The 26,659-nt window shown below is 42.8% G+C and overlaps 1 protein-coding gene across 2 annotated transcripts in view; it reads right to left on the reverse strand.

The window, feature by feature from the left end:
* Positions 1 to 25,242, reverse strand: part of LOC110506517 (uncharacterized) — a 290,413-nt gene extending 265,171 nt beyond the window's left edge. For both annotated transcript variants that reach the window (XM_090222312.1, XM_090222311.1), the window contains exons 1-3: positions 24,987 to 25,242; positions 23,598 to 23,749; positions 17,995 to 18,132 (exon numbers count right to left, since the gene is read on the reverse strand). In XM_090222312.1, coding sequence (XP_090078438.1) covers positions 17,995 to 18,132; positions 23,598 to 23,749; positions 24,987 to 25,011 — 315 coding nt within the window. In that variant the 5' untranslated portion in view covers positions 25,012 to 25,242. The remainder of the gene's footprint in view (positions 1 to 17,994; positions 18,133 to 23,597; positions 23,750 to 24,986) is intronic.
* Between the last annotated feature and the right edge of the window lie 1,417 nt (positions 25,243 to 26,659).

Here is a 26,659-nt window from a genome sequence, read left to right on the forward strand (position 1 = left end):
AACAAGATAAATGGAGAGAGACACCAATAGAAAGAGAGAAAGAGCGAGAGAGAAAGACAGACCGAGAGAGAGAGAGAGAGAGAGAGACTGAGAAAGACAGACAGAGAGAGAGACCAATAGAGAGAGAGAGAGAGTTGCAACGTTGTCCCGTTGACAATTTTGATTCTCATTTTATATTGTAAATATCCAAAATAAGCTTTGGCAATATGTACATTGTTACGTCATGCCAATAAAGCAAGAGAGACAGAGACCGATAGATAGAGAGAGAGAGAGACCGATAGAGAGACAGAGAGAGACACCGAGAGAGAGAGAGAGAGAGAGAGACCGATAGAGACACAGAGAGAGAGAGAGAGAGAGACCGATAGAAAGAAAAAGAGAGACCGATAGAGAGAGAAAGAGAGAGAGATGGAGAGAGAGAGATGGAGTGAGAGAGAGAGAGAGAGACCGATAGAGAGAGACCAATAGAGAGAGACCAGGAGCTCTATAAGAAACTTCAAGCTCTCAAATTTAAAAAGGCATGCGGACCTGATGGCATCCTAAATGAGATGCTCAAACTCACTAGTGCAAAATTTCAATTGGCTATATTAAAACTGTTTCATTTGATCCTGAGTGTAGGTTATTTCCCTGACATCTGGAATCAAGGACTCATAACCCCAATCTTTAAGAACGGAGACAAATTTGACCCTAACAATTACAGAGGCATTTGTGTGAACAGTAACCTGGGGAAGGTTTTCTGTAGTATGATAAATGTAAGAGTTTTAAACTTCCTTAATAAGCACAATGTCTCGAGTAAAAGCCAAATTGGATTTATACCAAAACATCGCACAACTGATCATATTTACACCCTACACACCCTGATAAGATAAACATGTCCACCAAAATAATACCAAAATATACGCTTGCTTTATTGACTTCCAAAAAGCATTTGATTCTATTTGGCATACAGGACTGTTCTACAAAGTTATTGAAAGTGGTGTAGGGGGTAAAACATATGACATAATTAAATCAATGTAAACTGGCAATACGTGCAGCATTAAAATTGGTAAGAAAATAACAGAATTCGTTAACCAGGGGCGGGGCCTTCGCCAGGGTTGCAATCTGAGCCCTGCACTCTTCAATATTTACATTAACGAATTGGCCACTATTCTAGAAAAATCCTCAGCCCCTGGTGTTAGTCTCCACAATTCAGAAGTTAAATGCCTACTCTTCGCAGATGACCAATGCCTGCTGTCACCCACAGCACATGGCCTACAGCAGAGCCTTGACCTGCTAGAGCAGTACTGCCAGACCTGGGCCCTGGCAGTAAACCCCCAAAATACTAAAATAATGATTTTCCAGAGAAGATCCAGATCTCAGGGAATTAGACCAAAGTTCTCAATTGGTACAAAATATATAGAGTACTGCACATACTACAATTATTTAGGTTTAAAAATAAGCTCAACTGGACACCTTAATGAAGCAGTGAATGAGCTGAGAGAGAAAGCACGCAGGGCATTCTACACCATTAAAAAGCTAATTCAAATTGAAATACCTATTAAAATTTGGCTAAAACTAATTGAATATGTCATTGAACCAATTGCACTTTATGGCAGCGAGGTGTGGGGTCCACTTGCAAAACAAGATTTCATCAAATGGGATAAACACCCCATTGAAACTCTGCATGCAGAGTTCTGTAAGATTCTCCTACATGTCCAGAGGAAAACTACAAACAATGCATGCAGGGCAGAATTAGGCCAATATCCACCAATAATAAAAACTCAAAAAAGAGCAATTAAGTTTTGGAAAAATCTAAAATACAGTGACCCCCTCTCATATCATTACCAAGCCCTGCAATGCCAAGAGCTGAGCAAAGAAAAGAGTCCCCTCATCCAGCTGGTCCTGGAGTTCACAAACCTGTTCTACTAACGCACTGAAGCCTCAGGACCAGAACATCCAATCAATCAGGATAAACCAAATTACAACACAGTCAAAACAAAACTGTATTGCTTATTGGGAAACACAAACACAAGCACAAAGCAGAATGCAGTGCCATCTGGTCCTAAATCGACAGTACACCGTGGCTAACTGTTTGACCATGGTTACTGATCAAAACCTTAGAAAAACCTTGACAAAGTACAGGCTCAGTGAGCACAGCCTTGCCATTGAGAAGGGTAGACACAGGAAAGCCTGGCTCCCTGTAGAGGAAAGGCTGTTCAACCACTGCACAACAGCAGAACCTGAGACGGAGCTGCATTTCCTGACAAAATGTAAAAAATATAAAACAATTAGAGAGTGTCATTTTCCCAAATTTGAAACCCTTATTCAAGGTTTCAAAGACCTCTCTGATGATGATAGGCTACCCATCCTGTTGGGGGAGGACGCAGAGAGCTGTGGGTTGGCAGCGCACTACATTGCTGCCTGCCATAAGTTGAGGGACAGTGTCTGACAGACCAAACAACCATGTCCTCTACTGTATACTTATTGTTATTGTTGAATGTATGGTTATTTTGACACTTGGTTATTGTTGTTACTGTTGTCCCGTTGACAATTTGATTCTCATTTTTATTTATTTTCATATTGTAAATATTCAAAATAAGCTTTGGCAATATGTACATTGTTACGTCATGCCAATAAAGCAAATTGAATTGAATTGAGAGAGAGAGACCGGTAGAGAGAGAGAGAGAGAGAGAGAGAGAGAGAGAGAGAGAGATAGAGACCGATAGAGAGACCGATAGAGAGACCGATAGAGAGAGAGAGACAGAGACAGAGAGACAGAGAGAGAGACCAAGAGAGAGAGAGACAGAGAGAGGGCGATAGAGAGAGAGAGAGACAGAGAGAGAGACCGATAGAGAAAGAGAGAAAGAGCTATGAATCAGCATTGGTGATAGGTAGTCAGTGTGCACGGTATAAGACAGGGTGAGTTCCTTCCAAAGCCATGTTGATATTACAGATGGGTAAACTGCTCGGTGTCTGAGAGGAACCTCTGTGGAATAATAACACACTCCACTGTGTGGAGATTCATACATAAAGTATTCAGCCATTTCACCTTTCCCCCTCCATCTTGAATGTGTGTGGGTAACAACTGGAGCTAACCTGATATGATTCTGACAGGGAGACAGAGGCCTACCGCAACCCACCACCAGAAAACTGAAACAGAATTAGTCAAACCAACAAAACCATCCATCGCCCCCGACTTCTGAAACTTACCGCAGCACATATGCTTTAGCAATACACAGTAAAACACATTCATACACTGAAATGTCATTCTTACAGTAGGCTCAAAAGATGGCCGCCGTCTGTCTTAACTTGCTGTGGGTGTCCTAACAAGCCTTAGCCCTCCATCTCCTCCCATACAAGACCCAGTTTCCTTCGGTTACTGGAAAGCTGTCTATGAGGCATGAGGGAGCGTTCCCTGTGAGCCCCTCACAAACGCCCGAACCTGTGTAAGCCTAGCAGACAGGTAAGAGGTCTAACAGCAACTAAAAAGCCATTTTTATGACATGTGAAATCTTTGCAGAGCAGTCAACTGTTTCATTATTCATAGTGCTCAGGAGGCCTTCCTTCTCTCTGCTTGTAGAGAAACACAGCCAGCTCCTTTTACCTCAGCAGGCTCGTTCAGCTCTATCCTCCGAGGCAGCCCACTGAAACCAGGTGTAATTTACACTCCATCTTTATCTATTTATTTGGATCTCTATAAACCCTGGTCTGTTATGACCAGTGGGCAGAGGCAGAACTTCTCTCCAGGCTTCAGTGAGTGTCTAGGAGGATAAGCAGGGTTGGACAAGGGTTGCTGTGAATAGAAAAATAGTGTCATCACTTTTTGCTACCTCTAAACATGATGCAATACAACAAAGTTCCCAATGAATGGTCTTCCTCAGATACACTACATGACCAAAAGTATGTGGACACCAGCTCGTCGAACATCTCATTCCAAAATATGGAGTTGGTCCCCCCTTTGCTGCTAGAACAGCCTCCACTCTTCTGGGAAGGCTTTCCACTAGATGTTGGAACATTGCTGCGGGGACTTGCTTCCATTCAGTCACAAGAGCATTAGTGAGGTCGGGCACTGATGTTGGGCACAGAATTGTCTAAAATGCCATTGTTCGCTGTAGCGTTAAGATGTCCCGTTAAGATGTCCCGTTAAGATGTCCCGTTAAGATGTCCCGTCACAGCAGTTCTTGTGCTTCGTTGCTTCCAGAGGCAGTTTGGAACTTAGTAGTGAGTGGTGCAACCGACAACAGACGATTTTTACCCGCTTCAGCACTCGTCGGTCCCGTTCTGTAAGCTTGTGTGGCCTACCTCTTCGCGGCTGAGTCGTTGTTGCTCCTATACATTTCCACTTCACAATAACAGCACTTACAGTTGACCGGGGCAGCTCTAGCAGGGCAGAAATTTGACGAACTGACTTGTTGGAAAGGTCTCGTATGACGGTGCCATGTTGAAAGTCACTGAGCTCTTCAGTAAGGCTACTCTACTGCCAATGTTTGTCTATGGAGATTGCATGACTGTGTGCTCGATTTTATACACCTGTCAACAACAGGTGTGGCTGAAATAGCCAAATCCACTCATTTGAAGGGGTGTCCACATACACTATATATACACAAAAAGTATCACTAGTGTTTACAAACCTGTATAGCTGTAGCCCAAGAATTTGACCAACATGGTTGCACAATATCACATCCCTACGAAGCCCATTAGCAGCCTCTTTCACTACAGTAGGGAGAGACCTGAGCTGTAAAATGTCTTACAAATCTCCTTGAATGTGCAAAATGCTGTGTAATGTAGATTTCGGTGTTCTTTGATAGGCGGAGCAGAGGTCTGAAAAAGTCTCCAAATCTACTTTGTGAGAAAGTCTTATTACCTTTCAAAATATAATCCATGCGTTTATACCCAGGGTAGTCTACAAAAACCCAGCGCTCCTGTGAACAAGAGCAGAATATTCTCCATATGGAATGAGAGTGAAACTCAATTAAGACATACCAATATGGCTAAAATAAATGGGAAAATAGGCCCAAGCCAAGGTATGGCTTTTCTATCATGATGACCTTTGGTTATACCTTGTGTGTGTATGCGTTTGTACGTGGGTGTTGAACACAGGTGGTCTGCTGGTTGGAAGAGGACCGACCTGACTGCTTTTCCTGTCACACAGGTACAACTGCTGGGCCTGAGAGGAGACACTGTAGGGTTTACTGCTGCTTAATCCACACACACACACACACACACACACACAATGGAGAGTAGTAGACATTGCCAATGCCTCTTCATGTTCCATGCTGCTTACAATAACATTTAAAATACCCAAACACCTTGTCTTAGAACAACACAAACATAAGATATCAACACCCACGCTACTTGACCTCTCTCCACCTCGCATAGTTTAACTGCTCTTCACAGACAATACCTATCACAGCCTATGGAAATCCTACTTCATCCCTCACAAAGCCCCATTTTACTCCAATTACCTGCAACATCCATTAATACAGAGAGCGTGTGAGGGACAACTCAACATCCTGTTTACCTCAACAGAATGAATATGCTCTAGTTCTGGGGGATTCTAAGTACTGTATGATGAATCAGATGAACTCATCTGAATAAACGAAAGCGATCTCCCACAACCCTGCTTCACCCATCCCTGTGGTCAGTCAGTCAGTCAGCAGGTACTGGGCAGGGCTGGACTACACACAGCTAGGGAGAGGCTGGGTCCAGTTGTGCTGAAGCCCGGGAGGAGAGGAGAGAGTTTGGGATGAATAGATAGATGCTCAGGGGTTTTAGTAAACAGAGTCTGGGTTATTCACTCCCTCTCTGTTATCAGGGCTGATTAGGAGGACTAGGCTGGGTCTGCAGGTTCTCTAACATCCACAGGCAGTAGTCCACAGCAGACATTACTGTATGTAAGATAGATGAACAGATGAGATACATCTAACCAATAACATTCCAGTAGCATTACAACTAGAGGTCGACAGATTAATCAGAATGGCAGATTAATTAGGGCCAATTTTTTATTTATTTTTATATACATATTTATTTAATTATTATTATTTTTTACACCTTTATTTAACTAGGCAAGTCAGTTAAGAACACATTCTTAATTTCAATGACGGCCTAGGAATGGTGGGTTACCTGTCATATTTTTACTTTGTCAGCTCAGGGGATTCAATCTTGCAACCTTACAGTTAACTAGTCCAACGCTCTAACTACCTGATTACATTGCACTCCATGAGGAGACTGCCTGTTATGCGAATGCAGTAAGCCAAAGTAAGTTGCTAGCTAGCATTAAACTTGTAAAAACTTATAAAAAATAATCAATCAAATCATAATTTGGTTGATGATATTACTACTTTATCTATCGTGTCCTGCGTTGCATATAATCGATGCCGTGCATATCGTTGCTCCAATGTGTACCTAACCATATTCATCAATGCCTTCCTTAAAAATCAATACACAGAAGTATATATTTTTAAACCTGCATATTTAGCAAAAATAAATCCAGGTTAGCAGGCAATATTAACCAGGTGAAATTGTGTCACTTCTCTTGCGTTCATTGCACGCAGTCAGTGTATATGCAACAGTTTGAGCCATCTAATTTGGCAGAATTTTACATAATTATGACATACATTGAAGGTTGTGCAATGAAACAGGAATATTTAGACTTATGGATGCCACCCGTTAGATAAAATACGGAATGGTTCCGTAGTTCACTGAAAGAATAAACGTCTTGTTTTCGAGATGATAGTTTCCGGATTCAACCATATTAATGACCTAAAGCTCGTATTTCTGTGTGTTATTATGTTATAATTAAGTCTATAATTTGATAGAGCAGTCTGACTGAGCGATGGTAGGCAGCAGGCTACCATTAGGCTGGTGTAACCGATGTGAAATGGCTAGCTAGTTAGCGGGGTGTGCGCTAATAGAGTTTCAAACGTCACTCGCTCTGAGACTTGGAGTGGTTGTTCCCCTTGTTCTGCATGGGTAACGCTGCTTCGAGGGTGGCTGTTGTCGTTGTGTTCCTGGTTCGAGCCCAGGTAGGAGCGAGGAGAGCGACGGAAGCTATACTGTTACACTGGCAATACCAAAGTGCCTATAAGAACATCCAATAGTCAAAGGTATATGAAATACAAATGGTATAGAGAGGGCAGGGTAGCCTAGTGGTTAGAGCGTTGGACTAGTAAGTTCAAATCCCCGAGCTGACAAGGCACAAATCTGTCGTTCTGCCCCTGAACAGGCAGTTAACCCACTGTTCCTAGGCCGTCATTGAAAATAAGAATTTGTTCTTAACTGACTTGCCTAGTTAAATAAAGGTAAAAACAAAACAAAAAAATAGTCCTATAATTCCTATAATAACTACAACCTAAAACTTCTTACCCGGGAATATTGAAGAGTCATGTTAAAAGAAACCACCAGCTTTCATATGTTCTCATGTTCTGAGCAAGGAACTTTAGCTTTCTTAACCTCTAGTGACACCCCATCCCGTGAACAGGACCGTTGTCATCATCTGACACTAATTAGCATAACGCAACAGACATAAATATTCCGAGAAAATATTCCTATTTATGAAAATCACGAATGAAATATATTGAGACACAGCTTGGTGTGGCTTTGTTAATCACCCTGTCATCTCAGATTTTCAAAATATGCTTTACAGCCAAAGCTAGACAAGCATTTGTGTAAGTTTATCGATAGCCTAGCATAGCATTTTGTCCAGCTAGCAGCAGGTAACTTGGTCACGGAAATCAGAAAAGCAATCAAATTAAATTGTTTACCTTTGATGAGCTTCGGATGTTTTCACTCACGAGACTCCCAGTTAGATAGCCAATGTTCCTTATAGCTCCGTTTGTTCATCACGTTTGGCTGAGAAATCGACCGGACACGACAACGCCGAAAAATATTCCAAATTAGCTCCATAATATCGACAGAAACATGGCAAACGTTGTTTATAATCAATCCTCAAGGTGTTTTTCAAATATCTATTCGATAATATATCCATTGGGACAATTCGTTTTTCAGTAGGACCGATTGGAATAATGGCTACCTCTGTATTTTATGCGAGAGTCACTATGGGAGCCATTAGGTGACCACTTGCGCAATGTAGCCGCTTATGGGTATTCTTCAACATAAATGCGTAAAACTATGTCACAATGCTGTAGACACCTTGGGGAATACGGAGAAAGCGTCATCTGGTTGATAGCCCATTCACTGCTCAATAGGGACGCACTGGAACGCAGCGCTTTCAAAACATGAGGCACTTCCGGATTGGATTTTTCTCAGGCTTTCACCTGCAACATCAGTTCTGTTATACTCACAGACAATATTTTTACAGTTTTGGAAACGTTAGAGTGTTTTCTATCCTAAACTGTCAATTATATGCATATTCTAGCATCCTGTCCTGACAAAATATCCTGTTTACTACGGGAACGTTATTTTTCCAAAAATTAAAATACTGCCCCCTAGTCACAAAATTAAGGCACATATTTTCATAAGGCACATACTCCAACACTTTGTTTTTGCATTATTTAAACCAAATTGAACATGTTTCATTATTTCTTTGAGGCAAATTTTTTTTTATTGATGTATTATATTAAGTTAAAATAAGTGTTCATTCAGTATTGTGATATGCAACTTTTCAGGGAAGCTAGAAACCAATATACACAGGCAGTTAGAAAAGCCAAGGCTAGCTTTTTCAAGCAGAAATTTGCTTCCTGCAACACAAACTCAAAAAAGTTCTGGGACACTGTAAAGTCCATGGAGAATAAGAACACCTCCTCCCAGCTGCCCACTGCACTGAAGATAGGAAACACTGTCACCACCGATAAATCCACTGTAATGGAGAATTTCAATAAGCATTTTTCTATGGCTGGCCATGCTTTCCACCTGGCTACCCCTACCCCGGTCAACAGCACTGCACCCCCCACAGCAACTCGCCCTATTTCTCCTTCTCCAGTCAGCTGATCTTCTGAAAGAGCTGCAAAATCTGTACAAATTAGCCGGGCTAGACAATCTGGACCCTTTCTTTCTAAAAATGATCTGCCGAAATTGTTGCAACCCCTATTACTAGCCTGTTCAACCTCTCTTTCGTGTCATCTGAGATTCCCAAAGATTGGAAAGCAGCTGCGGTCATCCCCCTCTTCAAAGGGGGGGACACTCTTGACCCAAACTGCTACAGACCTATATCTATCCTACCCTGCCTTTCTAAGGTCTTCGCAAGCCAAGTCAACAAACATATTACCGACCATTTCGAATCCCACCATAACTTCTCCGCTATGCAATCTGGTTTCCGAGCTGGTCATGGGTGCACCTCAGCCACGCTCAAGGTCCTAAACGATATCTTAACCGCCATCGATAAGAAACAATACTGTGCAGCCGTATTCATTGACCTGGCCAAGGCTTTCGACTCTGTCAATCACCACATCCTCATCGGCAGACTCGACAGCCGTGGATTCTCAAATGATTGCCTCGCCTGGTTCACCAACTACTTATCTGATAGAGTTCAGTGTGTCATATCGGAGGGTCTGTTGTCCGGGCCTCTGGCAGTCTCTATGGGGGTGCCACAGGGTTCAATTCTTGGACCGACTCTCTTCTCTGTATACAACAATGTCGCTCTTGCTGCTGGTGAGTCTCTGATACACCTCTACACAGACGACACCATTCTGTATACTTCTGGCCCTTCTTTGACACTGTTAACAACCCTCCAGGCGAGCTTCAATGCCATACAACTCTCCTTCCGTGGCCTCCAATTGCTCTTAAATACAAGTAAAACTAAATGCATGCTCTTCAACCGATCACTGCCTGCACCAGCCCGCCTGTCCAACTCTGGACGGCTCTGACTTAGAATATGTGGACAACTACAAATACCTAGGTGTCTGGTTAGACTGTAAACTCTCCTTCCAGACTCACATCAAACATCTCCAATCCAAAGTTAAATCTAGAATTGGCTTCCTATTTCGAAACAAATCATTCTTCACTCATGCTGCCAAACATACCCTTGTAAAACTGACCATTCTACCAATCCTCGACTTCGTCGATGTCATTTACAAAATAGCCTCCAATACCCTACTCAATAAATTGGATGCAGTCTATCACAGTGCCATCCGTTTTGTCACCAAAGCCCCATATACTACCCACCACTGCGACCTGTATGCTCTCGTTGGCTGGCCCTCGCTTCATACTCGTCGACAAACCCACTGGCTCCAGGTCATCTACAAGACCCTGCTAGGTAAAGTCCCCCCTTATCTCAGCTCGCTGGTCACCATAGCAGCACCCACCTGTAGCACGCGCTCCAGCAGGTATATCTCTCTGGTCACCCCCAAAACCAATTCTTCCTTTGGCCGCCTCTCCTTCCAGTTCTCTGCTGCCAATGACTGGAACGAACTACAAAAATCTCTGAAACTGGAAACACTTATATCCCTCACTAGCTTTAAGCACCAGCTGTCAGAGCAGCTCACAGATTAATGCACCTGTACATAGCCTAACTATAATTTAGCCCAAACAACTACCTCTTTCCCGACTGTATTTATTTATTTTGCTCCTTTGCACCCCATTATTTTTATCTCTTCTTTGCACATTCTTCCACTGCAAATCAACCATTCCAGTGTTTTACTTGCTACATTGTATTTACTTTGCCACCATGGCCTTTTTTTGCCTTTACCTCCTTTATCTCACCTCACTTGCTCACATTGTATATAGACTTATTTTTCTACTGTATTATTGACTGTATGTTAGTTTTACTCCATGTGTAACTCTGTGTTGTTGTATGTGTCGAACTGCTTTGCTTTATCTTGGCCAGGTCGCAATTGTAAATGAGAACTTGTTCTCAACTTGCCTTCCTGGTTAAATAAAGGTGAAATAAAAAATAAACAATTGGTGTAATTGTCATTATTACAAATAAATAAATGAATACAAAAATTGCCCGATTAATCGGTATCGGGTATTTTTGGTCCTACAATAATCGATATCGGCGTTGAAAAATCATAATCGGTCGACCTCTAATTACAACTTCCAGCTCCAGCCCTAATGTCCAGTACATTTACATTGAGACAACACCTCTTTGTTTTACTCCATAAAAATTAGAATGTTAAACCAAAGGTAAACAACAATTGATAACCTAATTTCACCATACAGTGCCTTGCGAAAGTATTCGGCCCCCTTGAACTTTGCGACCTTTTGCCACATTTCAGGCTTCAAACATAAAGATAGAAAACTGTATTTTTTTGTGAAGAATCAACAACAAGTGGGACACAATCATGAAGTGGAACGACATTTATTGGATATTTCAAACTTTTTTAACAAATCAAAAACTGAAAAATTGGGCGTGCAAAATTATTCAGCCCCTTTACTTTCAGTGCAGCAAACTCTCTCCAGAAGTTCAGTGAGGATCTCTGAATGATCCAATGTTGACCTAAATGACTAATGATGATAAATACAATCCACCTGTGTGTAATCAAGTCTCCGTATAAATGCACCTGCACTGTGATAGTCTCACAGGTCTCAGAGGCAAATCTACCAAGACCTGGCCGTCCCTCTAAACTTTCAGCTCATACAAGGAGAAGACTGATCAGAGATGCAGCCAAGAGGCCCATGATCACTCTGGATGAACTGCAGAGATCTACAGCTGAGGTGGGAGACTCTGTCCATATGACAACAATCAGTCGTATATTGCACAAATCTGGCCTTTATGGAAGAGTGGCAAGAAGAAAGCCATTTCTTAAAGATTTCCATAAAAAGTGTTGTTTAAAGTTTGCCACAAGCCACCTGGGAGACACACCAAACATGTGGAAGAAGGTGCTCTGGTCAGATGAAACCAAAATTGAACTTTTTGCCAACAATGCAAAACGTTATGTTTGGCGTAAAAGCAACACAGCTCATCACCCTGAACACACCATCCCCACTGTCAAACATGGTGGTGGCAGCATCATGGTTTGGGCCTGCTTTTCTTCAGCAGGGACAGGGAAGATGGTTAAAATTGATGGGAAGATGGATGGAGCCAAATACAGGACCATTCTGGAAGAAAACCTGATGGAGTCTGCAAAAGACCTGAGACTGGGACGGAGATTTGTCTTCCAACAAGACAATGATCCAAAACATAAAGCAAAATCTACAATGGAATGGTTCAAAAATAAACATATCCAGGTGTTGAATGGCCAAGAATGGCCAAGTCAAAGTCCAGACCTGAATCCAATCGAGAATCTGTGGAAAGAACTGAAAACTGCTGTTCACAAATGCTCTCCATCCAACCTCACTGAGCTCGAGATGTTTTGCAAGGAGGAATGGGAAAAAATTTCAGTCTCTCGATGTGCAAAACTGATAGAGACTTACCCCAAGCGACTTACAGCTGTAATCGCAGCAAAAGGTGGCGCTACAAAGTATTAACTTAAGGGAGCTGAATAATTTTGCACGCCCAATTTTTCAGTTTTTGATTTGTTAAAAAAGTTTGAAATATCCAATAAATGTCATTCCACTTCATGATTGTGTCCCACTTGTTGTTGATTCTTCACAAAAAAATACAGTTTTATATCTTTATGTTTGAAGCCTGAAATGTGGCAAAAGGTCGCAAAGTTCAAGGGGGCCGAATACTTTCGCAAGGCACTGTACAAGATAAACAATGTCTAATTGTTTAAAATAAGCTACACTATGCTAGTTTAATGGTACTGTATTGAAGCATCATTGCCTTAAACTAGGGTAAAAAATAATTAATGCATTTAATTTGATGTAAAAACATCTTGTCCATACTGATTGATACTGGGATTGCTGGCAGGCAGGAAGGCAGTTGATATGATTCCCAAGGTGTACTGGGGAGAGATCCCACTGGTCCGATAAAAGGCCTGGGTTCCTGCAGCAAACGCTGCTTTTCTCCAGACGTAGGCCTACACTCAACTTTAATTGGCCTTTTCTGTAGCTGTGAACCTTAATGACTCTGTTCCTGGATTAAAAGCCTTCTACCTCTCTCTCCTTCCCTTCCTCCCCCCTCTCTCACCTTCCCTTCCTCCCCCTTCACTTTCTCTCTCTCCTTCCCTTCCTCCCCCTTCTGTCTCTCCTTCCCTTCCTCCCCCTTCTCCCTCCTTCCCTTCCTCCCCCTTCTCCCTCTCGCTCCTTCCCTTCCTCCCCCTTCTTTTCCTCTCGCTCCTTCCCTTCCTCCCCCTTCTTTTCCTCTCGCTCCTTCCCTTCCTCCTCCTTCTCTTCCTCTCGCTCCTTCCCTTCCTCGCCCTCCCTCTCTCTCCTTCCCTTCCTCCCCCTTCTCGCTGTCCTTCCCTTCCTCCCCCTTCTCCCTCTCTCTCCTTCCTCCCCCTTCTCCCTCTCTCTCCTTCCTCCCAATTCACTCTCTCTCTCTCTCTCTCCTTCCCTTCCTCCCCCTAAACCCTCCTTCCTTCCTCCCCCTTCACTCTCTCTCTCCTTCCCTTCCTCCCCCTAAACCCTCCTTCCTTCCTCCCCCTTCACTCTCTCTCTTTCCCTTCCTCCCCCTTCTCTCTCTCTCCCTCTCTCCTTCCTCGCCGTTCTCACTCTCTCTGCTTTTTTTCTCCTTCCCTTCCTCCTAATCCTCATCCTCCTGCTCCTCTCTCCCTCACACTACCTCTCATCCTCAGCCACTCCTAACAACTATACACATAAAAACACACATACAACCTTTTCTTTGAGGTTAAAGTCTAAGAGTTTCTCTCCAAAAGGTTAGAGGACAAGGTATGTATCACTCCTGAATAATTTCTCAAGTTTTTCTTTCCTTTTGTCCCCATAGTGCTTTCTCTCCATTGTCGCCATCTTTGCAACATCAGCCACAATCCATTCATTTCTGACAGAGTGGTGAGAAACAGAAAAAAACACTCATGAAGGTGAACCAGTGAACCAAACTTCTCAGGATACTAGGGCTGGGAATTGTCAGGGACCTCACGATACGACATTATCACGATACTTACAGTGCCTTGCGAAAGTATTCGGCCCCCTTGAACTTTGCAACCTTTTGCCACATTTCAGGCTTCAAACATAAAGATATAAAACTGTATTTTTTTGTGAAGAATCAACAACAAGTGGGACACAATCATGAAGTGGAACGACATTTATTGGATATTTCAAACTTTTTTAAACAAATCAAAAACTGAAAAATTGGGCGTGCAAAATTATTCATTTTGGCATTTACGTATGTCCCCATTACCAGTAAAACATAATCAAAACCTATTTCTTTCATTTACTTGCTGTGCTGTGTCTTTGGTCAGTGTGTGTGTGTGTAACCTTTATTTAACTAGGCAAGTCAGTTAAGAACAAATTCTCATTTACAATGATGGCCTGGACAACGCTGGGCCAATTGTGCACTATGGGACTCTCAATCACGGCCGGATGTGATACAGCCTGGATTCGAACCAGGGACTCTTGCACGGAGATGCAGTGCCTTAGACCGCTGTGTCCATGTGTGTGTGTTAACTATTTAACTGTACTAGAATGCTTAAAGGGCCGCTAAAATTGTAGATATCGGTCATCGGCATAGGTTTTTTTTTGGCAAGGAAAATATTGGATATCGGTATCGGGCAAAAATGTAATATCGGTGCATCACTAGTTACCAGGTTTAGTATAACAATACACCATACCAAAACTCAGCTACTGCTCAGTTCAGTCGTTGGGAAACTTTTGAGTACATTACAGCCATGTATGCATTAATGAATCAATTATACAATCAATTTGAATTGATTTCTAGCAATCTAACTACATAACAGTAATCATTTATTTAAATGGTAAATCTCTATTAATAAAATGGGTAAATCAAGATGTAGCTTTATCTACAATATAGGTGAATTCATATTCAACAGGAGTGTGTGCATGCATTGAGTTATTGCGCTTGTTTTTGCTAATTTCATGGGGCTACAGACAATCTTATTGTTTTGTACTTAACAACATTTGCATATAAGTAGCTTCTTTTATAACAATGTGCGCTCTCTTTAACCAGTAATGACTTCATTCATTCATGAGCCAAAAGGCAATAGATCATCTTTACAAGAGACGTGAGAGACCGAATAAGTGAATGAATAAAGTTTTTAGTGGCAATCAGCTTAGAAATCAGCATATTTTGCGTTGTGATTCACATATTAACCCAAACAAAGTACTAGCGTAGTGAATTGATGTTAGCTTTAGCTGTTAGCTAGTAAGGAAAGCTAGCCTACAAATCTGGAAGCTACCGGTACCTTCTTGCATTGTAAAGTGTTCTAGCCTGTTTGGACATTGTTTTGCAAACAGTAATGAACAATTTCTACATTCTGTATTGCATTATTCAAGTGTGTTAACTTCTGTGCAGCATGAGTGAGGACCTAACATGATGCAGCTCAGACTGCCAGTGCAGGCTAAGTGGAACAGGCAAGGCGGGGTGCGCGCCTCGCGTTATAAGGGGATATCGGCTGCCGCTGTGAGACACATTTTGACAAAAGTACCGAAAGTAACAACACCATTTTTCATGATCTAGTATCGAAAAAGTACAAAAGTGTTGGTATACAGGCAACACTAGCCTCTTGCCTTGAAGAGTTTGAGATGGAAGAAACTCAAAGCTATGTGCAACTGAAAACCCATTATGAGGGAAATGTCTCCAGTGTAAAAACTTACGCTACTCTCAAAGACAATAATAAACCTTTTTAAAGGCTTTATACTATACCAACATACCTTTAAGTGTGAAAAAGCATAAGAGGCACAAAGGCTACAGGACACTATACTCTGTACCTACATTGTATTACACATTTTTTATCTATGTTTGAGCTTTCAATAGATTTGAAAGATTGCCACAAGCATATTATTCTTCTAGCATGAAAGCAAAAAAAGTTTGCAACTTCAAGGCTGTCCACCTTCATTAAAAAATGTGTTTTTTTTTATTTGCGTGCGTGTGTGCGTGTGTGCGTGTGTGCGTGCGTGCGTGCGTGTGTGCGTGTGTGCGCGTGCGCGTGTGGCCCTTGTCCTTCAGAGCAGCAGTGTGTTTCTTCCCTGCCAGCTGCCCTGGTCTGGCCAGCATGGAGCGGAGTACTGAGTGATAGACTGATCGATGGGCAGCCTAATCAGCCAGCTTAACTCTAATACCCTGGACAGGTCCACATCATTATCATATCAGGCTCCACACATTTCAAGGTGACAAGGAAGAGGCAAAAGATTAAAACCAATCTTGTAAAGAGGGGCCACAACTTTTAATGTGCTGACCAAGACAGGCTAGGTTTTATCTGGTAGCAGAGAAAGAAAGGAGGCTGAAGGAAGTGACAAAACAATACAGTGAAAACAGGAACTCTATCAGTTAAAATGATTCTGTGCTAGGGGGGTGCTAGTGAGCACATGGCTTATCAGTGGCTTTGTTGTGGCACGAGCTCTAACCGTACCTCAAACCACCTCCGTCAGCCAGCTCTCCCCCCAGCCTGGTCCTAGACTCATAGCAGCCCTTACTGGCTATCTATTAAGGTAAGCGTTTGTTTAACTCCACACACATTTGGGGGCGCTGGGGGAACTCTTAGAAATCATCTATAAACTGCTTTAAACAAACTGTTTACAGGCCGTAAATGACGCATAAAAGAAGAAACAGGTTTGAGGTTGGAGCTGAGGCTTGTGGTGGTGGTGTCTGCACACACTTCACTCGATTATCCTCAACACACACACATACCCCCGATCTGTGAGTGATTCACAAAGGAGGACCACAATACATGCATTCCACACTTTAAAACCAGCCAAAATGACAGACACATTCATGAGAAATGTTGACTAACTGCGCAACAACAAAAAATACATTCCAATGCCAAGAACAACCTGGCACCAATTAAGCTCTAGCTTTAGAAAGCACTGCCAATTCAAACCCAACAGGCAAACACAGTATGTACTACATTCAGTATTGTGTAATGACATTGAGTTTCTTTCCAGCATGTTCAGATAATATACAACAGTGTATGTAGGCTATATGCGCTTATCTTCAGGGTGCTGCTATAATGATTGCGTAGACCGATTCGTTTAGGGTTTAATAAGTAATGCTGCCTGTTGAAGGTCAACCACATTCCATTCCTGTGAAGATGAAATGACTGAAAGGTCTGGGGCAGTCAGCTACACAGAGAGACAAAGAGAACGTTGACTTGGCCAACAGGCACACCCTTTCCCAAACTCAGCCTGGGCTTATTTTAACAATACAATACAAAAACAGTCATTTACCTTTCTTCTTATTGTCCTAGTTCATAATTCCCCATTACTCAATTACTGTCAGCTTCCTTTACAGCGCAGGATAGAGTCCACAGGGAAATGGAGGGGGATACCAATTTCTACAAAAGCAACTTTCTGTTCACCAAAATTGCCGCTCTCATTATACTGTTCACGGGAGAAATGCCAAGGTGCTCAAACCAAAGGTTTTTGAGGCATGAAACCTGATTAATAAGCTGTGATACAGATGTCTCCATGACAGTTTCATCTGTAATGAAGACCATGTGGTTAGCAGCTCCAGTGTCGACCCTGAGGCCCAGCTACAGTGAATACGGCTGATTTTGCATGAAAAGCCCAGTTAATAACATTAGGGGGAAATCTCAACAATCGTTCAGCGCAAGAACAAGTTCAGCAATACATGGGCCTGAGAGTAAATCAATCTTAAATTGATTAGCTGTTCCCAGTGAAAGACTCAGATGAGGTTGTTTCCCCCTACCTTGTTCTGAACTCACCTGCAAGCCCACTGATGGCCGAGCTCCAGGGTAATTCTATGAGCCTTGACAATCCATATCCATACACACACACACAGTCAGCTGTCTATATAGTTATGAATGTGAATGTGACTTTCCCCATAGTCAGTGTAACCCTGAACTTAGCAGCCACCACTCCCCATCATCATTAATGCTTAAGATGGCTAACAAGCCCACTGTCAACAGCTTCCAGGCTAATCGACATGTCAATCAATGGCGGGTGTGAGGTGGGCTTTTAGAGGGTCCCTGGGGTGGCTGCTTAGAGCACGCTCAGTTTAACACAGCAGCGCACTGAGGGTGTAAACAGAGAAGGATATAGACTTCTGGATTGACTAGCTGATCAATGCCATTGATCACTCACCTCCAGCTCTTTGTGTAGGCTGGCTGTTCTCCCCTCCACCGCCCGGCCCTCCGCCTCCTCAGCCTCCAGCGCCTGGATCAGAACCTCATTCTGCTCACTCAGGTCCCGCACAAACGACTGCAGCACGCCCACCTTGCTCTAGAGGGAGACAGAGAAGAGGGGCACAGCAGACATGACCTTTGTTAGGTGTTTATTGGAACATCAACACTGAAATGGATTGCTGCTGCCCACCTTCACTCAGTGTTATGGAGGGAGGACTGAGTGACCAGTTGGGATTAAAACAAATCCATTCAGAAAAATACAGCATATTCTCAAACATCACTTTGTATGAATACCGCAAAGGAAGCAGTGATGGTCGGAGAAAGTTTGAAAGTGGTAGGCATCAGGTAGGTAAGTCAGGTAGGTAAAGTCAGGTAGGTAAGTCAGGTAGGTAAAGTCAGGTAGGTATTTGAGGGAGAAAGAGACAACTCTTCTCGCTTGCTGTTGTGTCCTTTCCTGTCCCGCCCCCATCCCCTCTCTGACAGATAGCCCCTCTGATCATAAAGCAGGACATGTGTTCGGGCCAAACCCATCAGATGACATCCAAACCCCCCCCATATTAGAGCTCTGCTAACACCAGGGGTACTATTAGTCATATGCCACCTTTGATCTAGCATGGCATCTTCACAGCCCAGACACATGGATGCTCTGACACTAACTCTTATGCAGGAACATGCCGACTATCTGCAGAACAGCCCAGACAGTTTGGACCCAGATTATAATTTAGTGCGGGATGGACATATAGGAATTATTACGGCTCTGTCGGCCGTCAGGTAGAAATGGAGATAAATGCTCCATCAGACTGAAGGGTATTTGCTTTTCAAAGCTTCTTTTAGAGGAGTGGAGATGGAGGTGAAGTGGAAGTGACAAGTGCCCCGCCTCACTTAAACAGAACACAAACAGGTGGGTTTGATGCTGCCCTGATGCAAAGCCCAGCCCACCAGCTCAATCAGCCCGTGGTGATGGGCACTGGCAGCACACACCCAGTGAACTGGGGGCCGTACATGGAAAGGCCCTCCCCCTTCAAACACTAGGCTAATTCTCTAGCCCCAAAGACGCATGTGGGAGTCCTTACTGTGACTAATAGATGAGAGGAGCAGCATTAGGTTCCTTGAGAGTACCAACATGGGTCCTGCCAACATCAAAGGTTCCCCTTTCTGTTAAGTAATTCTTCCCTCAGTTTGAAAGAATGAGCAGACGAGAGTCTGGCAGGGGGGAGGAGGGTGAGAGTGTGAGGGAAGGTAGGGCAAGAGGGGTGAGAAAGAGGGGGAGAAAATGAGAAAGAGAGAATATATTTTAGGTGTATAATCCTGCTTCCCAGCTGTGAGCAATTTTACAAAACAAATCTCCTGGCCATGAGGAAGATAATGCAAACCTCATAATGACACAAATAATAATCCAATAACACCAATAGCCAGCCACCCAGCTGCATCCAGGACAGCGGCTGGCTATCTCGGCCACCACACAGCCTCACCACATTCAAATTCATATTGGATTTTTATTCTTTCACCTTTCTCAAAGCATCCATTTCAGACGGCATGAAAAAGTAATATTTCAGCAATAAAGCTTGATTTACACCCCTTCCATGTTCCCCCTCTTCCTTTTTTTATTTGATCATTTAGCCAGGATCGTATAACTGTATATCAGACACAAATGAAATCAGCTCCCTTGCACATTAAGGCCATGTCTTGCTGCAGCTAACATCCACTGCAACCCAGCCAACCAGCTCCACAGCAAGCCAAGGGCAGTGTCCCATTCATTTTCAGGCCCATTTCCTCCTATGATTAGGCGATCAATCAATCCCAGCCTTCAATCTCATCAAGCAGACGGGATTATCTTCCCATCTCCCCTCTCTCCCTCTCTCCACTCAGTCAAACACTCCCCTCCCTCCCTCACACACGGCAGCACATTAACATCAGATCAAGTATCACCCAAAGCACGCCGTCTGCCACATCAGCCCACCACAAACAGACAGTTCTTCATCACACCCTTCTCTCAACATCTCCTCTGTCTCCTAAGGAGTGAGCACACACACACACACATTTCATTTTTAGAAGCATCAGGATCCCTGTGGATTGACAGGGAGTGTGGTCTTTGCTAAAGCAGTCTTTTCAAGGATTTCACTTACACACTCCCTCTCCAAGCCCCCATCTTCCTTGAGAAGATATTGAATGGATGGCATCGCTCAACACCACTGGATCATAACTGCACTTGTGAGACATAGTAATTAATTATTTATTTTCTTAAATGTGGAAGAAGTCACATCACACAATGTCCAGTAAAGCCATAGCTCCTATCTGTTATTCCCTGCAGATGGAACACCATAGGTAACAGATTAGGATTAGCTGTGAGGTTTGGAGTGTTAGAATACATTGATCAAGCCTGGGCTTGTCCTTCTATTGGTCAAAGAGAAACCTCATATCACCAACATGCTTGTGTACCCACAATGCACTGGGGAGCAGCTCGACTCTTCAGTCTCTGTCAGGTTAAGAGATGTTACTCGATAAAAGCATGGTGACTGAGGCCTTTGTGGTAGGAAAGGGGGAGGAGGGGATCTTTTTTACAATGTGGACCACTGTTTACACTCCCTAAATGGTGGCTAAAACGGTCACTTGTAAACAGCAGAATGCCATTAAACTGGGTCCACTCAGGGCTGTTGGGGCTTCTCAACACGGCCAGATAAATGGCCCACTGGGACCAGGGACTGGGAGGGGATATGGGGTCCAAGAAACACCTCCACACACATACTGGTACTGAGGCAGAGAGCAGGGTACAGTCTACAACCCATCAATAATGGTCCTTACAGGCCATGGGTCTACTCTAGGCTTCCAGAGCACTTGGAAAGAAGTCAAGGGCTGTGAATATTTCCACATTTTGGAAATGTTACAGCCTTATTCTAAAATTGATTTAACAGTTTTTTTCCCTCATAACACACAATACCCCATAATGACAGAGCAAAAACAGGTTTTTAAATTATATATATATACACACACAAACACACACACACACACACACACACACACACACACACACACATACATACATTTATGGAAATATAACATAAGTACTCAGACCCTTTACTCGGTACTTTGCTGAAGCAACTTTGGCAGCAATTACACCCTTGAGTCTCCTTGTGCCAAGCTTGTATCGTCATACACACCTGTATTTGGGGATTTTCTCCCATTCTTCTCAGATCCTTCGCAGATCCTCTCAAGCTCTGTCAGGTTGGATGGGGAGTGTCGCTGCACAGCTACTTTCAGGTCTCTCCAGAGATGTTCGATCGGGTTCAAATCCGGGCTCTGGCTGGGCCACACAAGGACATTCAGAGACTTCTCCCGAAGCCACTCCTGCGTTGTCTTGGCTGTGTCCATAGGGTCATTGTCCAAAGGAAGGTGAACCTTCGCCCCAGTCTCAGGTCCTGAGCGCTCTGGAGCAGGTTTTCAAGGATCTCTCTGTACATTCATCTTTCCCTTGATCCTGACTAGTCTCCCAGTCCCTGCCACTTAAAAACATCCCCACAGCATGATGCTGCCACCACCATGCTTCACCATAGGGATGGTGCCAGGTTTCCTCCAGACGTAACGCTTTGCATTCAGGCCAAAGAGTTCAATATTGGTTTCATCAGACCAGAGAATCTTGTTTCTCATGGTCTGTAAGTCCTTTAGGTGCCTTGTGGCAAACTCCAAACAGGCTGTCATGTGCCTTTTACTGAGGAGTGGCTTCTGTCTGGCCACTCTACCATAAAGTCCTGATTGGTGGAGTGCTGCAGAGATGGTTGTCCTTCTGGAAGGCTTGACTGGGCGGCCAGCTCTAGGAAGTCTTGGTGGTTCCAAAATTCTTCCATTTAAGAATGATGGAGACCACTGTGTTCTTGGGGACCTTCAATGCTAGATACATATGTTGGTACCCTACCCCAGATCTGTGCCTCGACACTGTCTCTGAGCTCTACGGACAATTCCTCTGACCTAATAGCTTGGTTTTTGCTCAGACATGCACTGTCAACTGGGTGACCTTGTACGTGTGTGCCTTTCCAAATCATATCCAATCAATTGAATTTACGTCAGGTGGACTCGAATCAAGTTGTAGAAACATCTCAAGGATGATCAATGGAAACAGGATGCACCTGAGCTCAATTTCGACACTCAAAGCAAAGGGTCTGAATACTTACGTAAATACGTTTTTGTGTTTTTTATTTTTAATAAATGTGCAAAAATGTCTAAAAACCTGCTTTCACTTTGTCATTATTGGGCATTGTGTGTAGATTGATGAGGGGGAAAAAAATATTAAATACATTTTTGAATAAGGCTGTAACGTAACAACAAAAAAAAAATCAAGGGGTCTGAATACTTTCCCAATGTACTGTATGTACTACAGAATAAGTTAAACATTTTTGAACTTACAGAACTGGAGAGAGCTCATTTTGAAAATACCTAAATGAGTTTGACATACCCCTCTGATGGTAATTATCAAGTAAATTAGATAGTGTATGCTATGTAATTTAATTAAACTCTTAGCTCACTGCTTTCAAAACAACACTATTATAGGATAGGCAATAGAGATGTTGATATACTGTACTAGTCCTTCTTTGAACCCTTAACAAGAGAGTTCTAAAAGGCTTGTTTTGTGTTTCCAGAGCCGAGGCTGTCAGAGGCCGTGTGAATCAAACAGGATTTCCCCAAACCGAGGATAAATGCAGTTAAAATGAGTGGCTGTGTTGTTTCCAAACTCTGCCATTGCTTTGTCTTGGAGAGGATACTTCTGAGAGAAGGAGCTTTCCTCTGGTGAGTAGAGTCAAAGAGACAGCCTTGGCTCACTAAAACTTTAATCAGCCGTCATCAAGCCCAGTCCTCAAGGTGTGCAGCCACCCCCCCAGCCACACAGCCAACCCCATCCCATAGCAACTGACATGACATGCACAGAGGGAGAGAGAGAGCAGCGGAATTGGCTCATCCTCATCGCTTTCATCATTCTTTAGTGGAGATGAATATGAAAAATAGCACATCTTTAAATGTTGAGGAGAAGAAAAATGAATTAGTAATAGACTTACAAGGACTAAGAGCATGCACATGTAGGGAAATTTATTCCACTTTTACTGATGAGCTGGCTAAAAGGCACTGGCTAAAAGGTACATTTTCCCGAGATGTAAAGATATTCAATAAAAGCCACTTAATGGGATAGTTAAAAAAATAACCCAAAAAGCTTTTTGAAGTAAAGACAGTAATTCTCTTAACAACATTGATCAACCTGTCATGCTTTCATTATGGCACTATACCTTTTAGCAGCCATGTGCTAGGCTAATAGCATTACAAGTCTCTAAAACACCAAGTTTCCTCCCTGCCCTTGTCAGGCCCAGTCTGTTGTCCCTCCTCAGACTTCACATGCAGGGCCAGCAGATACAGACGCCATAAAAGGCCTGTCACTAAGTGTCTGCATCATAATGTAGGCCTAACCATTTTCTAGTTTATTCTCATACATATGCATCACATTGCTAGATCAGTTCATTAGTGGAAATAACACGCTTGCCCCAGCACATCCAAGGAGTGTCACCGCCATTACCAGTTTACCTGCAGAGCCTCCTCCCGGCTGTCATCCGATTGGTCAATGCGTCGAAGGCGCTCGTGGTAAAGGGTCCGGAATTCCACAAGGAGTTTCTGAATCTCAGCAGGCCGCTGAGTCTCTCTGGAGTAGCCATGATCCCCTAAACCAGACCGGTAATCTATCAACACAAATAAACACATATTACGATGAACACAACTGATGCATGGACACCATGTCTCACAATGACAAACCTTTAACTAAAACTGAAAATTGTGACATTGCCTACAGTACTATGTATAGAGAGACGCCGAAAAAAACAGTGATGAGATTTCAGTGCGGGCATCGGTGTCTGAGCTGGCCACTGATGCTCGTCAGCTACTCTCATAGGGACTGTGACTGTCCAGAAGTGCAGCAGCCCACACAATAAATGGCTTTAATAACATACCTGAATCCTCAGGTGCGTAAAGCCCTTGTTTTTCACTTCATCATTTTTAATTATGTGCTGAAAAAACCTACCCAGAGCCCCTTGCTTCAGACCACAATGCCTTGTTATATTCTCTCTAACAGCAGTAATTAATCTAGGGAGCATAGCAGCATAGTCTCCCTTTGAGGAGCGGCCTATAAAACACATTTCACTCCGACAACTAATAAGTTATAACAATGGCAGATAAAGAGAAACTGTGCACCAAAGGAGCAGGTGAGATTTGGGGCAAAGAACAAATGAAAATGCCCAAAACTCAGAGGTTTAAAACAACTCTATTTGTGGGTATGTGTGAGTGAGCTGCATCAAAATCTTCTGACATTATGGAAAGGAAAATAAGTAATGAAAAAAGAAATGAGAATAAATCATATCTTGCTGCAGAGTAGCCTTGACCTGGAGGATGATCTTGATAGAGGTGGTGCTGTCCATTTAATTCATATTGATGTTTACACAACACCACCCCCAATCTTCCTTATCTCACTTCTGACCAAGTCATATTCTGGATTAGATTGAACCAACTCCAGATCGAGATGTAGAGAAAGCAAGACAAGAGCATTGAGAAAGATAGAAAATATCCCTTTAAAGGGAGGTTTAGCCACACGTTTGTATAACATGTTCAGTTAATTAAAAATTCAGGCTAATGCATTTAAATTACATTTAGAACTAGCTAACCCAACAAACAGCAGGCACCTATCTGAGGCACAACCTTCATTACATATCTGACAAACAGTGACAAGTGTTTTCCAGGATATGGCTATAAACTCACAGGCAGTATCAACTTCTTGAAAGACTACGAGGTCGCCTAACGTTGATAGCCAAATAGGTAACGTTAGCTTATATCTAGATAATTATTTGGCTAATTCCGTTAGCTGGCTAGCTAACATCAACAGAGTTAGTTGTGTTGTCTTCATAATATGTAACGTTAGCTAGCTACCTGTTGCACTCCGGCTGCTTATCATTTCATTCGGTTTCGGGTATGCCAAGTGGCTTTATGAGGCGCCTTGCACAGATTTAATCAACCTCATGTCGTTCAGCAAGTGAAAGTCTCCCTTCTACTTTGCATTATAAATGCAATGGTAAACTTATTATGTTCCGTTTTTATCCGCTGTCACCACATTCTAAGGTTACCCGCCTGGAAGCCCCCATCTCCCGCTTCTGCACCTGCACATCCTGTCAGTTCCACTTCCAACAGAGATACTAGCCAATCGGGAAATGATTTTGCGTAGCGCGTTGTCTTTAGAACCAATCACAGTGTACACATTGCCACGAAGAGGCGTGAACCAGTGTTTGTTTTGGGAGTGAATGTCCAGATTTCCATGGAAACTTGCACAGCTAACTAGCCGTTTGGTTGTGAATAACGTACATTACTGTCCCTTGGACTGTCCTCTTTGTTGTCCTTTGTCGTTTGGGACTAGCAGATGCAAATATCATTTGAGTGTGACAACCTTTGTTAGCAGTGATGAATTAGGGTAAAACTATTTGTTTTAGTGACAGTCACACATGTATAACGCTAAATGCAATATTCAAAGCAATAAAAACAAAATGACTGTCTCTTCCAGATTCCTCTATAGGCTGCTACTGTACCTATACTACTGTACAGATCAGAAAGTGGAAGGTCCAGATTGTGTGTTATTATAATTGTTTCTGTTTCTGTCTGGCCCTTACAACTGAAAATAGCCCATGTGGTCTGATGTTCTCATAACATTCTGCCTGCACAGTGGTTTCATCTCCTTGGAACCTCTTTTCCTTGCAAATATAGGACACTTTATTGAAATTGAATTTCCAAAGGTCCTTTGTTTTATGAAGAATAGAAAGTAATGGGTAGAATATATTGATAGTTATATGCTGCTCAGTAAGCTTGGAATGTGTTCATGTTGAGAATCATAAGGCAAAGCGTGCTGAAAGCCGCATGATTGCTATATTACTCGATTATTGACTTGAAAATTGCCTTCCCTCTATTCCTGTTTATTATGAGCATATTTGTTTCCTGCCTTAAACTCCATGGCCTAAAACGGCTATCAGGGTGCATGATGAATAAGAGATACTGAAACTGATTGCTAACAATATTATTTCTTATAATGTGCTGTGAACTGCAGAGCTTCTGAGCCTCATAAATATTTATAAGACCCTGTGTCACAACGGAAACTGGACAAATTGTTAAAATCTGCTTGCCCTGGGGAAACTGTTTAATTCACAAAGACAATATTGCATGCCTGTGAGATCTCTGTTTTGCTAATGCAGTGCAACACAAACCAATAAAAAGCTGCTTGCAAATCACATTCATCCATAACCTTTCCTGATAATCTCAAAGGAAATTGTACACACACCTTGTTGTTCTCCCTATTCTGTGCATATCATGACACTATTCATTGTATTTATCAATTTCCAGTTCTTATTAATTTTCTGCATATGCAGTAAATGTTCTGGTTGGATAAATAGCCAGTGTATGAAGGTTAGATTGATTATCACCAGTCCAAGAGAGACAGGCTTTAATCACTTCACAGTAGACTATTGAATGCTGTGAAACATAATCACCTGCAGAGTTTAGTGGATTGTGTAACAACAAGTTCGGATTAGGCTGATGCCTCAGAGGCTGGAATTTGTGCA

The sequence above is a fragment of the Oncorhynchus mykiss genome, chromosome 26, assembly GCF_057628025.1.
Source record: "Oncorhynchus mykiss isolate SJ-2025 chromosome 26, ASM5762802v1, whole genome shotgun sequence".
NCBI lineage: Eukaryota > Metazoa > Chordata > Actinopteri > Salmoniformes > Salmonidae > Oncorhynchus > Oncorhynchus mykiss.